At 44.3% G+C, this 15,917-nt stretch overlaps 1 protein-coding gene across 1 annotated transcript in view; it reads left to right on the forward strand.

The window, feature by feature from the left end:
• Positions 1-13,851, forward strand: part of LOC119652952 (coiled-coil domain-containing protein lobo) — a 138,637-nt gene extending 124,786 nt beyond the window's left edge. Inside the window, exons 8-11 of the mRNA XM_038057345.1 lie at positions 7,268-7,480; positions 7,541-7,762; positions 7,827-8,018; positions 13,540-13,851. Of these exons, the coding sequence (XP_037913273.1) occupies positions 7,268-7,480; positions 7,541-7,762; positions 7,827-8,018; positions 13,540-13,776 (864 nt within the window). The 3' untranslated portion in view covers positions 13,777-13,851. The remainder of the gene's footprint in view (positions 1-7,267; positions 7,481-7,540; positions 7,763-7,826; positions 8,019-13,539) is intronic.
• Positions 13,852-15,917: the final 2,066 nt, after the last annotated feature.

Here is a 15,917-nt window from a genome sequence, read left to right on the forward strand (position 1 = left end):
GTCGGTTAAACTGCAAAGTATGTGCTTACATATCAGTAAGGCAGCAAATTCAATGGTGTGTTGCCAGTACCATATATCGTCTATTTAGAAATCGTCATCGACGCGATTAAGCCTAATAGATCACTGTATCTCATTACCGAAAGCTGGTTGGCGCACAAAACGTCTTTGACACCACCCCAGGAGCGTGCTGGACCGAAGCGGATGCAATGCTGAATGATCATACGAGAAAAACCCGAAATGACTTTTCTTTCAACTAGGATCAAACCAAAGACGCATCTAAAACGCTTCCCGCACAACTCTAAGAAATACTATTCGGGACAAGTGCTTCAACAGCCGTTATAATTGGTTTTGCAAAGATGACCTGTAAGAAGAAGTTCATCTGTCATAAATTCTGCGCTGAGAAAATGCCGATCATTGGTAGATCCACAAGGGCATCCAACGTAAAGTGAGGAAACAGATTGGTATTATCTGGGTAGCCAAGCAGTCTATTACAAAGAATCGCTGCAAAGAACTCTGAGGCGCCGATAGTAGGATTTTGGCAACACCTATCTGCGTCACAGAAGTCGAAAAAGGAATTACCAACTGAAGCTAAGAAAGCCACAGCTCTGCAAAGCGAGACGGAGGAATCCAACAGTCTAGCTTAGCGAATTCTGCAATCGCTGAATTGACCAGACAGAACAATTGGTTGGCAACATAACACAATCATTCCCACATGGAAGAAAAGGGGAGTTCGGGGGAATGTTGAAACTACAGATCCGACAGTTGTGCCAGCATATATTATTGTGGCTAATATTATATGGGGGCAAACTGCTTGCTTATAGATATAAACAGATAATAGGGCTAGGTCTTTGAAAGTATTCTATAAGTGTATAGTTCGTAGTTGTGTCGCTAAAGGTTTTCTTCGTTCCTGAGGAAGCTATACTTTACTGTCAGTATCGAGTTTTGCTTAGTCTGCTTTCTTTAGATTTCTTCTAAAACTGATTAAGTCTCCGGAAATCTAATCTATTTACCATTCATTAAGTCTGACAGAGTGAACCTGGTGGACACCTATGAAGAATTGTTCCTCGATAATAGGTGTCTACAGGACAAGCAGTATACCAAATGCAGATATAAACTGCATAGCATGTCAGGGCTCTAAGATAGTTCTTCATAAGGGGCAAGAAATGAAGTTGACAAACTAGTTGGAGGGAGAGGCATAATTCTAAATCTAAGAAAAGCGCATTGAAGCATGAATACTCTAACAACTGATGAAACTATCGGGAGACCAGGGTGCCCCGATAGGTCTAAAACCTGGCAAGGCAGGAAAATAGTGCTTAGAACATTAGCGCCTCCAAGGGAGCTGATGTCCAATAAAATTGGACAAAAATCGACCCAAAAAAGGATAAACAGAATAAGGATTTACTTCGAGACGATTATCATTTCAAGGACTGGTAGTATACTCTACAGGTGAAAATTAACTTTGATCTCAAAGTTAATGCGGATCTGCATTGCCTTACCAGAGCAGTTCCAGCTGCACGACTTATAGGAGGGGCTCAGAAAGGCATATGGAGGCTACCAGCACAGGCAGCGCGCAAGCTACTCGACGCCAGGCAGGTCCTTATTAGATGGGAAGTTTGTCGCCTTAGAGAGCAGATCTCTTTGAAGAGGTGATTCAAGTGGGCATGTATAAGTGTAGTTGATATATCTGACTGATGCAGATGGTGTGGGGAAAAGCATCACATTGCCAGGAAATGTAGAAAGGATGCCAAATGCATACTGTGCGATGAAATATAGGAAGCGACAAAAAAATGATCTAAATCAACCTAAATCACTGTGGGGTCCCTCAAGACCTGCTCTCGCAAACCAAATATGCATCAGAGGTGCAAGTGGCTCTAATAAACGAATGCTATGGAAGCCCTAATTATAATGTATGGGTGGCCGATCTTACAGGTGGGGATGTGAAAACCAAGCCATACAGAAATGTATGAGGCAGCCTGCAATTAGATTTGTATGGGGAAAAATAAACGACATATACGTCAATAGTTGCTGTGCTCCTTCAAGTGAGGCTGGATAAATTCGAGGGCATGTTAGACAGATTGGTTTTGGACGCGAGAGAACGGAGACCAAAACTCGTTGTCGGTGAATTTGATGCATGGTGCACAGAGTGGAAAAGTTCACTGATGAGGGCATTGTCTATTGTCCGGATAGCTCAGTGGGTAGAGCACAGGGCTCTCGTACGGAAGGTCGTGGTTCAAATCTCACTGGTGGCATTAATAAGGTGGTATGGCACCCTTCCAAGACTGTAGCCGAAAACATTATTAGTTTGGGATCAATGCGATGCAGACGTAGAAGACCCATTAGCCAGGTATGCGGGACGCTATCGAAAGCCTTGGCATAATTGACATAGCAACTAAAGATGTTTCTTTGGTCTCTAGTTACTTGTCGTTCAAGTGCCGAGACCATAACGGGTTGCTCTTCACAGCCCTTCTGCTCCTCGGACAAAACGTTGTTCGTCTCGAGGTGCTAATTGATCCTTCCACTAATCATGGACGTTATAAATTTGTAGAGCAAATAATCGGTCTTGTGTCTTTAGGCTCCTGTATCATGTCCTTCTTAAGGATGAGGTAGGTAATCTCCGCAGGGAGGAAAGGGGGCCCTCTCATGATCTGATTTATGTTGTCTGCCAACGGTCCATGTATACTGGTAAACTTTTTATACCAGAAGTTCTGCACCCGATCCAGACATGGGCTCCGCTGGTTCTTCGCGTACGTTGCGTTCTGGGTGCATCTGGAGTGACTTTCACCATACCGTTGTAACCGACTGCATACAATGGAAAGTTTCTGCTCTGGTGTGTCCAGAATTTGAGCTACTAGTGTCTCGCTGAGGAAGGAACAGTTCCTGTAAACCCTCTGTACTTTGTTCTTCACCCGTATGCTGGCACCGCCTGAGCTGAATTGAACCAGCGTAGCAATGTCTGCCTTAGTGAGTCTCACTGACGTTCCAGTCGTATTTCCAATTGTGGATCTCTTCGGTCGCCCAAACCAATACCGCGAAAGCGTGACAGCTACAACTACACCACAAGTAGTTGCAGTAGCGACATATCAGTATATAGCCGAGATGTAGTCTCATCATTGATTGGAGATAGAGTTCTCGGAGCTCCTGGAGATGGATAGAGCCTGGGAATACCTGGTCTATGTAAGGATCTATTTCCGAAAATTCTATACACGCTCTTCGGAATTCGTCCCGAACCTCAGCGGAGACTTCAGCCCGGCGAAGAAAAAGAGAGCTTCGGCGGGTTCTAAAACTGTTGCCGGCACTGCGGCGTGGTGTTGTTGATGCCGCTGCTTTTGTCCCCATCGACTCTTTGTCACCAGTTTCCGTGATGACCTTGTTGTGCCGCTGCGAATAATGAAGCGGTGTTGGTCTACAACCTGGTGCATAGTCACGTGCGCGTATTACGTGAAACGTTCGACGAATCTCTGGTATAACAAGGGGCGGTAAGATGTAATACCTGCCCCCGACGTTAATACGTAGTAGGGGCGTATGATAAAGAGGCTCATATCCTCAGTCCATTTCATCCGCTGCTTCGCGAACCTGCTGAAGTGGTCGCCACAGATTATGGCGAAACACCTGTAACGGAGCAATGTCCCTGGTCATCGTGCCGACTAGACAGCGAACCGGCCCATAATTAGCGCCATGCTTTCCATTACGGGAGCCTGACCCAGCCGCCAAGTTAGACGACTCCCGTTGGTTATGCCTACCGGACCTCAAATTTTTCCTTCTCCTCATTTTTGGGTTTGCATTTTATGCCTAACTGCACCACACCTGGTGATGGCATCCTCCGTGACTGCAGTTCCTGCATTTTCCACATCTAGCCCTTTAGACGCTACTGAAGCTATCTATCCCTCCTCCTTTCACAACCGGGTTTGGGGGCGGCTACGGTGGAGTTTTATTATTATTTCCATGTTATCACAATTTCGGCGGATGCCTGATTTTACCAAATACTAGTACTAAGTTCCAAGGATTTAGGTGCGGACCATCCTACCAACTTGAAAGATAGAGGGACGCTGGTGGTGGTGATCGGTGGTAATAATGGGAGAATTCGTCGAGAACTCTTTGCAACATTGAGCACGTATGCAGAATGGTATATATATGGTATATTATTATTATTATTGTCACTTGAATGCCTTCACGCGGTTAGAAATTGGGCAACGATGGCTAGGTTAATACTTACCAGAAAGGGCGTCTGGTTGGTCTGCGAAAGCAATTGACTAGCAAACATTTATAGAAGTGTGGTTGGACCAAAGCATTATGCCAGGCAAATCCTCGGAAAGAACCTTCCTGAAGTTAGCTATATAGCTACAGGGCTGCTTCAAACAACTCGCGTTCGCCGGGAGACAACAAAGTACTGGACCTTGACGGTATACCAAGCAAATCCCTTAGGTAGGTTTATATGTCGAGGCCGGATATATTTGTGGAGTTAGTTGAAGTATGTTTGGAGAATGGTGTTTTTCTTGAGATATGGAATCGCCGAAAGCTAGTGTCGTTGCCTAGACCTGGTAAGCCTCCTGGTGAACAAGCCTCCAACAGGCCTACATATCTTTTGGGCACTATGGGAAAATGCTGGAACGAATGATATATAACAAACTGCTCTCAATTGGAGAGAGTTTAGGAGGTTTACCAGCCCGCAAATTCGGCTTCCATACAGCCTGATTAACCTTCGAGTCATCAAACTGGTTATTGGTTTAGCTGGAAATGCGATACACAGAAAGAGTAGCAATCGCAAGTATAAAGTATTGATTACCCTGGATGCGCAAAAAACACTTAACTCAGCCAATTGGAACCTTATAAAAATGTCTTTGATGATGATTAGAATACCTAATACTACGCTTGTCGACAACTATCTAAGAATGCATTGATACGACAAAGACAGTGGACCCAGGGAATACGTTGTTTCCGCGGTTATTCCAGAAGCTCTGTGCTGGGACCACTATTGTGGAATGTAATGTATAACAATATGCTCAAGGTTTTAGTTGCTAGTGAGGCTACAATAGTGGGTTACGCCGACGATATAGCGGTGGTCGTTGCAAAACATCTTGCGGATGAGAAGTCGTATTCATGCGAAAAAATCATTTCTTTCTAGAATTGGCTAAAAGATACACGTCTTGCATTCGCGGTGGATAAAACAGAGGCGGTGCTTATCACCAAGTACCGTAGGAAAACGAGTGCTCACATAACAATGGGGAGTCCATCATCACTTCAAAACCAGCAATCAAATGTCTTATAGTGATGCTATTTACGAGGTTCCAAGCAATATCTGCAATATGCTTATATTAAAGCGCCCAATGTTAATATGGTCCTGGTGAGGATGATGTCAAATATTGGCATCCTACGATGCATATATAAGCTGCTCATAGTTAGAGTGGTGAGGCAGTTTACACAATTGCACTTCATACCACCTACAATGCTCAAAAAATGAGCGCAGTTTATTGGAGGAGTAAGATGAGCCTTGTGGCTCTAGAACCATCTCAGATAAAACGGTCTACGCGGTAGCCAGAATAATGCCGATCGACATTTTGGTCGAAGCGGTATTGTGCATCTCACTGGCATGTGAAAAATGCTGAAAGAGAGGAACCGTTGAGCCGGTGGTTATAACAGTGGGAACAAGTGGAAAAGAGTCAATGAAGCCACAGATTGATTCCTAGGATCTGAACGCAGAGAACGCATAATGAGATAAATTATCATCTCAGGCAGTTTTTCAAGGGATATGGCGGATTCCGTGAATATCTCTATGTATAAGTTGAAACTTGTCAGTCCTCATGTATTCCTCGGAGACTTGGGTTCTTAGTAAGAAGAATTGCGAACTTTTGCCGCGTTCGAGAGAAGAATCCTTCGATAAATTTTTGGCCATCTACATGAGGATGAACGATTCCGTAGCCTCCATAACGACGAAATCTACGAGCGATACCATGACTGTCCGGTTGTGGATAAAATCTGGCTCAATAGGTTACGGTGGGCGGGTCACTTAATTCGTACGGATGAGGATGATCCACCCCGGAAAGTCTATAAGGGCAATATCTATGGTAGAAAAAGAAGACGGGGCAGACCTTGCCTGAGATGGAGCGATGGAGTAGGTCAGGGTGCCAGACAGCATTTAGGGATATCGAATTGGTGGACTTTGGCCGAAAACCGAGATGATGTCAAAGGCTGGCGTACTACGATCCATCTGTAAGCTGCTCATAGCTAGAGTGTTGAGCTAGTTGGGGGAATTTCATTTCATACTCAGATGCAATGCTCAAAAAATGAGCGCAGTCTATTGGAGGAGTCGAAAGAGTACTGTAGCTCTAGAACCATCTCAGATAAAACGTCAGAATAATGCCGATCGACATTTTGACCGACGAGCCGATGTACATCTCACTGGCATGTGAAAAATGCTGAAAGGGAGGAATTGTTGAGCAGGTGGCTATAACGGTGGGAACGGGCGGAGGAGAGCCAATGAAGCCACAGATTGATTCCTAGCATCTGAACGCAGAGAACGCATAGTGAAATAAAATCATATCACGTAGTGTCTCGCCGGATATGGCGGATTTCGTGAATATCTGTATGTATAAGTTTAAACTGGGCAGTTCACCTAACAGTCCCAACAGCGACGGTATTTCGGAGGGTCCGGAGCATATCTTTTTCCATTGTCGTAAATTCTCAGAGGAAAGAAAGAGTCCGGAGAAAACATTGGGAAGGACAGTAGCACCGAAAAGTCTAATTTTGGATATGCTTGCATGTCAGGAGAACAGGAATGCAGTTAACCACATGGTGGGGCGGACTTAATGTAGGTTGAAAGAGGCACAGGAGGTGGGAAAGGCGCGGTTGTGAATGGTATCGGTAGGCCAACGGAGAGTTTAGAGTTGTGTCCTCCCCGCGAATCAATACTTGCGATGGGTCCACGGGGGGCAGAACAGGAGTTAGGGGGTAGTTTTTGTGGTTAACAATCTCACACGCTGAAACATATGCACCTGTCATTTCCACCTCCGGAAAAAAAGACAGATAGGCGGGCAGACAAACATCGAAATCGAAATAATAAGGTTTTGCTTTATACAAAACCTCAGAAACATGCACTCTAGGTATATAACTAGGAAGCCCTCATTATGGTAATTTTGGTATAACCATTTTCCATGGATAATGACTTACATAGAATTGCAATAGCCCCAATCCTCGATCGTCCTGTTTTTAATACGCAGATTTTTCTAATTGAATGATTGAGGCAAACAATGATATACACGTTTTTTTGCAGGAAATCACTGAAAAGTTTAACCGCAACGAGAAAGTTCCTGTGAATAAAGATATCGCTATTCGCCAGTTTCAATTAACACACGGTAAAATTTTCCTTCAATTTCAATACGCGGCCGATGCAATTACAGCTTCCACACGAGAATTCTTGAAGCCACCGAAACCGGATTATGGGGAAGAGATTATTTTTGATCCACTTCAGACCAATGGATACAATGTACGTGGATTTTCCCATAGCATCATTAAATAGTTAATTGACTTCACTTAAATTTTCCAGGCAAATCCACTGGAAAATCCTCCAACACAAGCTGAACTATATTTTTTACTCCTGGATCAGCTGAAACGTGAGGAAACGCTGAAAAAAATATTCGAGAAACGTTGCACTGAGTATGAGGAATTACTCAACAGAAGGAAGAATGAAATGTTGAATCCGAGGCTGGAGTTCAGCGTTTTCGACCCTCTACGGAATGAGGGAGCTCGGCGGATTAGATTGGAAGAGGTATGCAGTTTTCATTGGGAAAGTTTCCTTGTTTTCTAATGGATGGATTTGAAACTGTTTTCAGTATGAAGAGGAGCGGATACGGAAGGAAATAGCAAAACTGCAGGATCCGGACTTTTTGGCCCCCTATCTAGTTCTTTACGAAAGACGCAAGCCTAATTTTGAGGAATCTTGGGCTGCATATAATGCGTGTTTGAGTGACCTTAAAAGTCGTTACACGAACCTACTTAATGAACTTCAAAGGCGATATGAGGATGTAAGTTAAATCTGAAAAAAATTTAGGGGGGGGGGCAATCCTATAATTGATATCAATACTATCACATTTACTCGTTTATAAGAGTTAGTGAAAATAACAGTCTCCAAAGAGCCGTGTCCCCCTCGGACACCACCTTGTCATGGTGGGGGGGCTTGTGGTATTTTACTACTACACTAATAGTGTCCAAAAACACATTAAGATGGAAACCAAGAATTGTAACTCTCCAAGTCGCAAGAAGTCACAAACTTCGAATCCTCCCGTGACTCTGAGAAATCAGGTCGTGGCCGAGGCACGGATTTTGGAGGCCTGACCTAATTCATGTTCCCCCACGGAGAAATCTGTGGAATACAGATTCTACACTCCAGTGGAAAACCTACACCCGGTGTCTACGACGCGGTCAGCCAAAAAGGATAGTACAACATCTCCCTTAATGAGAGCAACCGGAAATCTGACTACGGCAGTCGGTCGTGGACACTGTTACTTAACTCTTCCAAAATACGGGAGAGGAAGGCTCGGTAGAAGGAAACTTCAGCCGCAAAGGAGAAGGGACTACAGGCTTGCTTGTCAGAACCTTCTCCTCCGCCTGTACCCAGAAAATCGGAAGAAAGGGAATCTGGTAGTGTGGACGCAACTGGTCTAACGCCGGTATGTGAAAATAGATCCATGCAGCCCGCACTCCGTGAATCTGGGAGGACTTCTAGCCGACGACAATGGAAGGCACTGTCATGGATGTTGCTACACCACCAAGTGTGGCGATATCCAGAGAAATCGGACGCAAGAAAGCGAAACTTTCGGTGGAAGGTGAGGACAAGCTGGTATCCCCGGTGAGATCCACACTGAACGCAGCAGGCTTTTCAGTTAACGGCGGTTTTCATATTAGACACAAACAGCATGCAGCATGCCAAAGCTTCTTCCTATCTACTGGTGGCAAAGCTGACAATGTTGCAGGACTGTCCTTATATATTTCTGGTTCAAGAGCCATGGGTTCGTTTTAACAGAATCTGTGGCATTGGATCAGGCAAGGGGACCAGGATCTTCTTCGATCAAAGATCCTCGAGACAGAGGAGAGGGCCTGCGTTCTCATGTCAAAATTGTTAGATGCAACCACGCTGAGACAATTCTGTTCACAGGACCTTGTTGCGGTCAACTTACAATACCAGGTTAATGGTAAGAGGAGAAACGTTATAGTTGCCTCTGCCTACTTACCCTATGATTCCTCCGCCAACGCAAGAACTAAGGGATCTAGTAGTGTATGCAGAATCAAGTAGCCTTGAACTTTTAATAGGTTGTGATGGGAACGCTCAGCATATTTGTTGGGGCAGTAGCAAATGCAATCCTAGAGGAGAGAAGCTGTTTGATTTTATCACTTCAGTTGGTCTGATGACCGTGAGCGTAGGGTGCGCCCCTACGTTCGTGGGGCCAAGAAAAAGCGAAGTAATTGACCTAACAATCTGCACTTCAAAGTTGTTAGACTTGATTAGAAACTGGCGACTACTAGATGAAGTCTTACTCTCGGATCACTGTTACTTAGAATTTAGTCTAACTATTACTGGCGAACAGCCTGTAATGCAAAGACGGGATCCTAGGAAAACGGATTGGACAAAGTTCAATGAACGGCGACAAAGTTGAGCTTCCTAGGCGACTAAGGACTCCTTTGGCGATAGAAGATCAATTGAAAACTCTGAATCACACACTTTTAGAGTGCTTTGAAGAGGCTTGTCCTATTTCCCGCGGTCAAAGTGGTAAAACGGTTCCATGGTTGAACCGAGAACTGCAGAGACTCAGGAAATCAACCAGACGACTTCTAAATCATGCTTGCAAAAGCAATAAAGATGAAGACTGATTAAACTTCCGGAACTCACAGTGTGAATATAAGAGGCTCGTAAAACATTCGAAATGAGACTCTTTTAGAGGGTACTGTGAGGAACTGGAAGGTGAAAGGGAGACTTCTAAGTTGTGCAGCGTCCTTAATAAGGATGAGTCGGCCAAGTTGGACTCTCTTAGAAAACCGCATGGTACTTTCACGAACTCCAGAGTTGAGTCTATACAGACTCTCTTGGAAGTACACCACCCGGGAGAACAGATCTTAAAAGTGGGTAGAAGAGAATTGGCGGTTTCTGCAAACCCTTCAACATGAAGGTGTTGCAAAGGGAATTGGGACACTGCGAGAGCGATTGTTATTAATGGAAAAGTGAGAGCTGCTATACTATCATTTGAACACTTCAAAGCACCTAGTATGGATGAAATCTACTCAGCGATGCTGAAGTAGGGTATAGAGCACTTAGAGAAACTTCTAAGAAATATTTTTCGAGGATGTGTCGCTCTGGGCTACGTGCCTTCCTCTTTCCAGAAGGTGAAGGTAGTCTTCATACCAAATCCTGGGAAAGATGACTATTCTAATCCAAAGAACTTCAGACAAATCAGCCTAACATCATTTTCGCTGAAATGTCTGGAGAGACTGGTTGAGCGTCACATTCGCGAGAAGGCGCTAAAGTCGCACTCCTAAATGAAAACCAACATGCTTACCAACGTGGAAAGTCCTGTGAGTCTGCCCTTCATTCTTTGGTTTCAAAGATAGAGGATGCAACTCTGAAGGGTGAGTACGGGATGGGGGTGTTCGTGGACATTGAATGGGCTTTTGACTGTGTGCTGAAGTGGGTGTTGATCGCTACCTAACAACCGAAGCGACGAAAGGTTGCCCTCAAGGAGGTGTTCTATCGCCACTTTTGTGGAGTATGCTGATCAGCTTACTACTATGCGAACTGCAAAATGTGCCAATACACGTTCAAGCTTTTGCGGGTGACGTGGCTGTACTGGCTGTTGGTCGAGATCTCGGAATGGTGTATAGAAATATATAAGGCGCCGTGAATGTGATTGACAGTTGGTGTCTCAGGCATGAACTTTCAGTAAATCCAAATGAAACCACAATGGTATTATTTACAAAAAGGAGGAAACTGAATGGGCTTTGCCTCCAAAGATGAGGGGTACAACCTTCAACTCTCCGAAGAACTGAAATATCTTGGAGTTATTCCAGATAAGAAGCTTCTTTGGAACAAACATGTGGAGGTAAAGATGAAACGAACTCTCACAGCTTATGGGCTGCTTAGGCGGATATTTGCCTCGACATGGGGACTTAGGCCTCAGGTAGTAATGTAGTTACATGTTGCTATCATTAGACCAATGTTCACTTATGCATGCGTAGTGTGGTGGGTTGAGGTGAGACAGAAGAGTTTTCGCTGTAAACTAGCCACACTGCAAAGAACTGTGTGTCTGGGTATAACCGGTGTCATGAGCACCACTTCCGGGGTAGCTCTGAATGCATTACTCAATTTGCAGCCCTAGGATTTGTTATTCAGAGCACTGCAATGAGAGCGGCTCATAAAGTAATTCGATTAGATCTATGGGAAAACAATGGACGTGGGGGGCACAGAGCATTGGAAGAGTCACTGGGAGAACTAAATCTATAATAGTTTTCGCGATGCCTTCCGATTCTCAAATCCCCATACATCTGTTTGGTGGAAGGTATGTTGTTATCTTGAAACGGAGATAAAACTGGGACGAACCAGAAGAATGCGTGTTAGGATATACTGACGTCTTCTACACCGATGGCTCAAAGACAGAAAATGGTTCTGGAGCAGGAGTCACCTCTCGAATAAAAACGAGAAGCGGAATTTTCCTTTGGGACAATACACAACGGTCTTTCAGGCTGAAGTGTATGCGATCCTAAAGGCTGCAACCTGGATGATTGACGAGCGGTTGAAGGGCAGGTGCATCGCAAACTGTAGCGATAGCCAAGCTGCATTGTGAGCCTGTGATCACTTCAAAAATTGTTCAGGAATGTAGAAACCGATTGAATTCTGTTTCCAAATTCAATATGGTGGATTGACTCTGGGTACCTGGTCATTGTGGAGTAGAGGGAAATGAAATTTCGGATGCGTTAGCAAAAGATTCCCATAATGGCAGGTGGCGAAGCCTTAATGCTGCTAGATAGACCAAACTCTTCCTGTCACAACCAAACTCATCAGACGCTGTCTCACCTCTGCCCTGGGAGCAGCGTGACCGAAAGCGACGATCGATGGAAAATGCTCGCGTCTGATGAGTTGCCTCTGCCCTGGACGAACCCGTTTGTCAATTTTTTGTAAACATTGGGTTTTACTCAAAACTGTAAAAGAGGGAGTAAGTTGCTCCCCAAGTGGTTCGGTCCGTTACTACGTGGGTGCGGACCTAGGACTCCTAGCATCCTCAACAAAAAACATACTGCAAAGTTTACCCTCTCGGAAGATAAGAAGTTTGAAACACGTTGAAGTAACAAGGCAAACTGGGAGAGCGTGGCTGCGACATATGGCTTAAACCAGCAACTGATTACTTGGTACATTGACGGATCCTTCACAGCAGAGGGAGCAGGTGCCGATGTCATTGGTGCGAGGAAAATGTATTTTGAACCAATGGGCAGATATACTAACATATTCCAGGCGGAAATATACGCCATAGACAAATGTGCCTCCTTTAATCTGCAAAGGAACTACAGGGGGCAAAACATAGCTATTCTCACCGATAGCCAAGCAGCGATCAAGGCACTTAGGTCCAACCAGGTGAACTCTAAACTGGTATGGGAATGCCTTGAGAGACTGAATACACTCGGCTCGTCCAACAAGGTCTGGATACTTTGGGTTCCAGGCCATGCTGGGTTAGAAGGCAACGAGGCAGCGGACGAAATAGCCAAGAAGAGAGCAGGGATGCCTTTACACAGGCCAGAACCCTTCTGTGGAATCGGAAACGGTTTCATGGCAATGAATCTAAGAAATGAAGAGGAACGGTTGAGGGAACTATACTGGGCGGGCCTACCAGGGATGGAGCAGTCCAGGGTGTGGTGGCACTTGTGCAAAGTAGGTCGAGGCATCTGGGAGAAGACTTAATACCAGATGCAAAGCTGAAAGATCTTGAAGTGGGGAACATACTAAAGTTCCTAAAGGTTGCAGCCCTGCTTGAGATACTATGATCAATAGGTACACTATAACCAGTAAAAAGGGCACAATAGTCCTTCAGGGATGCAGTGCGACTTTCCCTTAACAGAATAATAAATTATCCTGTCGGAAAGCAGGAGGACTTGCAGAAGTATTGTGGGCATTCTAACTGGCCATAATTCACTAGCTGGGCATATGTTCAGAATAGGAATTATCCAAGATGATACGTGTCCATCCTGTAATGAGAAAGCGGACTCTACGGAACATTTTCTATGTGAGTGCCCCGCTTACGGACGCATCAGACATCAGATTTTTGGTGCTGATGTGCTCGAACTGCAGCAGATAGTATTACATCCACTAACGAAAATCCTGCGATACATAATCGAATTCGGGATATTCCGTCAGACGAATGGACGGGGGGGGGGGGGGGGGGGGGAAATCGAGTACAATGGACCACTAAGGTCTGAGTGCTCAGAGGCTTTGGGGGTTAGAGTCTGACTAACCATTTAAATCGAATTTCGGAGGGAGACTAACCAAATTTAATTTTTAAATTCCAGCTTACATCGGAGGCCCGAGCTCTGAAAAAGTTTATGTCCCGATTCCAGGACCAATTCGACGACTTTGATTACGATCGGTTGATAAAGGAGGCGAAGAACATTGAACTCAACAAACGGATGGTCCAGCAACGTCTGATTCTGACCCATGAGGAAGCCCAACGAAAATATGAGAAAGTCAAGGAATCATTGCTGGGTGACGAACGCTTACATCTACGAAAGGCAGCAGCCTTCAATTAGGAAAGGATTCCCCAATGTTTCGTATTTATTTTATTTCACTATTGTCCATATGATATATGCATGATTTTGTGACTGTGCTGGAGCCAAGTAAATTTATGGAAGTGAGTTGTTTGTCATGTTTTGTTGCTGGCCCGCTTCATCTGTGCAGACCAAACATATATTTATTTTCGCTTTGGTAATGGGCCTCGTAGTCGTCCCTGCATGTTATACAGGATTGGTTTGATTCAATTCTGTGTGTATTTATATGTGAAATTTATGATTTTTTCCCATCGTCATCGTCTCAACAACGAAACGACCGTACGAATAGCTCGCCTCCTCTCACCACTCTGTCCGGTTCCCATTCATCCTGCAGTTTACTCTCGGGCTCGTAAGTCCTACAGTCGTTCAGAGCTCATCCTGGCCATTAGAAGCGAATAAAAGTGGCAGACAACAGGTTGTTTCCATGTTTTTATCGAGTCCCATAAAATTTTTATGTAACGATTACACTTTGCTGCTTCTGTTGCTCGGTTTGGTTATACGTCCTCCTTCCGTCTTTCCGGCGGCCCCATCGCCCCTCGTTCGGCTAGTGTGGTGGGTTGGCTCTTTCTGTAACTGATCCTAGTTCTTACCGGCTTGCCGTCTTGTGGCTGTATAAATGGAGTCTTTATTCTATGCTCTTTCTAAGATCTTTTTAAGGAGGGAACTACTTCAACTCCTCGGTGAGTTATTTTCAGAGAGTTGTAAGTGGGTCCAAGAAGTTTCCTTACTGCCGGAGATGAAGGAAGGATATCTTTTCGCTTGAGCTTTCGTTTTCTTTGGAAAGTCGAGGCCATGGGAGCAGGGGAGCAGTGGAATCATGGCTGTGTTCGCCGTTCTGTACTCTAGTTCCCTTTTTGCCTCATCTTTCGCATCCAATAAAACGATAATAAAATTTATATGATTGAATATAAACTTAAGTGTGAGATGGTTTGATTTATCGTCCTGTAATTTGTTAATAGAACATGATTTACTCGCTTTATCGATGTTGGATTTTATTGGGGTTAGTATGTTTGTTGTATGCATATATCGGGCAAGGCCGCCTAGATGACTGTGTATATATCATGGATTGATTCTATGTATGATTCCGCTCGTTTGGCGAAGATAGGGAGCGTGGAACGTGGGGGGTGACCAAGTCGTTGAGCTGTATATGAGCATTGGGAACTGGGAATTCCTACAACGAAACGAGTAATGGATCAAAATGCTGACTGGTGTACAGCTATTCAAGGATTCTACCTACTACACGATGAGTCCTCACGGAACACGATACGTTCACTGTTTGGATAAGGATTCAAGTTCGTCCGGAGGACTCTTCTTCATAGACGTTGTCGTCGTTCGAGCTGTTGTTGGAGTTAATGTAAAAGCAATTGGGGTAATGTCGCTTTATGGCATCGCATAAAAAAGAAGTTATTTTTGTGTTATTGCCGGGGTAATCGAGAATCATTTTCGCATAATGACCCAAAATGCATTTATGGCGTTAAAACGATGATATGATGACTGAATGGCCAATCGGAATGGTTCAAGGAGGATTTGATTGAGTTCGGGATTTCTTCTGAGATACTGCGAAATGTCGGAGGATTTTATGGTTAGGATGATGTTTTTGGTCGGCGATGTAATTGATAAAGTATTATTTTTCTAGGATGCTAATTTTGTTTGGGTCAGAATTTGTAGTTATTGAAATTTGGAAAGGAATTGACTGAAAAAAATGTGGAAAAGGCGATGAAATAATATTCTCATCGGAGGAACTTATTTTCGTATGACTGTTTCTGTGAGTAGAGGTAATGAAACCCTATCAGGTTGGCCCTTATTTGGTATACAATACTCAATTATAGGTATGAAAGGCCATTTATGCTTATCGAAATCGCTAGAATGCTCAGCGTTTTGGGTTTTACCAGAAAGTCAATGAGACTAAAGCCAGTTTTGCTTCCTGAATTTGGAATGACAAATTCTTTTAATTATAGTTTAAGGTGTGCTGCAGAGTGTGTAAGTGCCCAAAACGAGAACTACTTACATTTTTGGAACAAATTTGATTTAAAATAGTGGAGGCAAGCTTCGTGAAGTATAATCCACCCACCCACAACAGTAATATTTGCAAGTCATAGCGGTCTTGTCACCGCGATATGTCA

This window comes from Hermetia illucens, chromosome 3 (assembly GCF_905115235.1).
Source record: "Hermetia illucens chromosome 3, iHerIll2.2.curated.20191125, whole genome shotgun sequence".
NCBI lineage: Eukaryota > Metazoa > Arthropoda > Insecta > Diptera > Stratiomyidae > Hermetia > Hermetia illucens.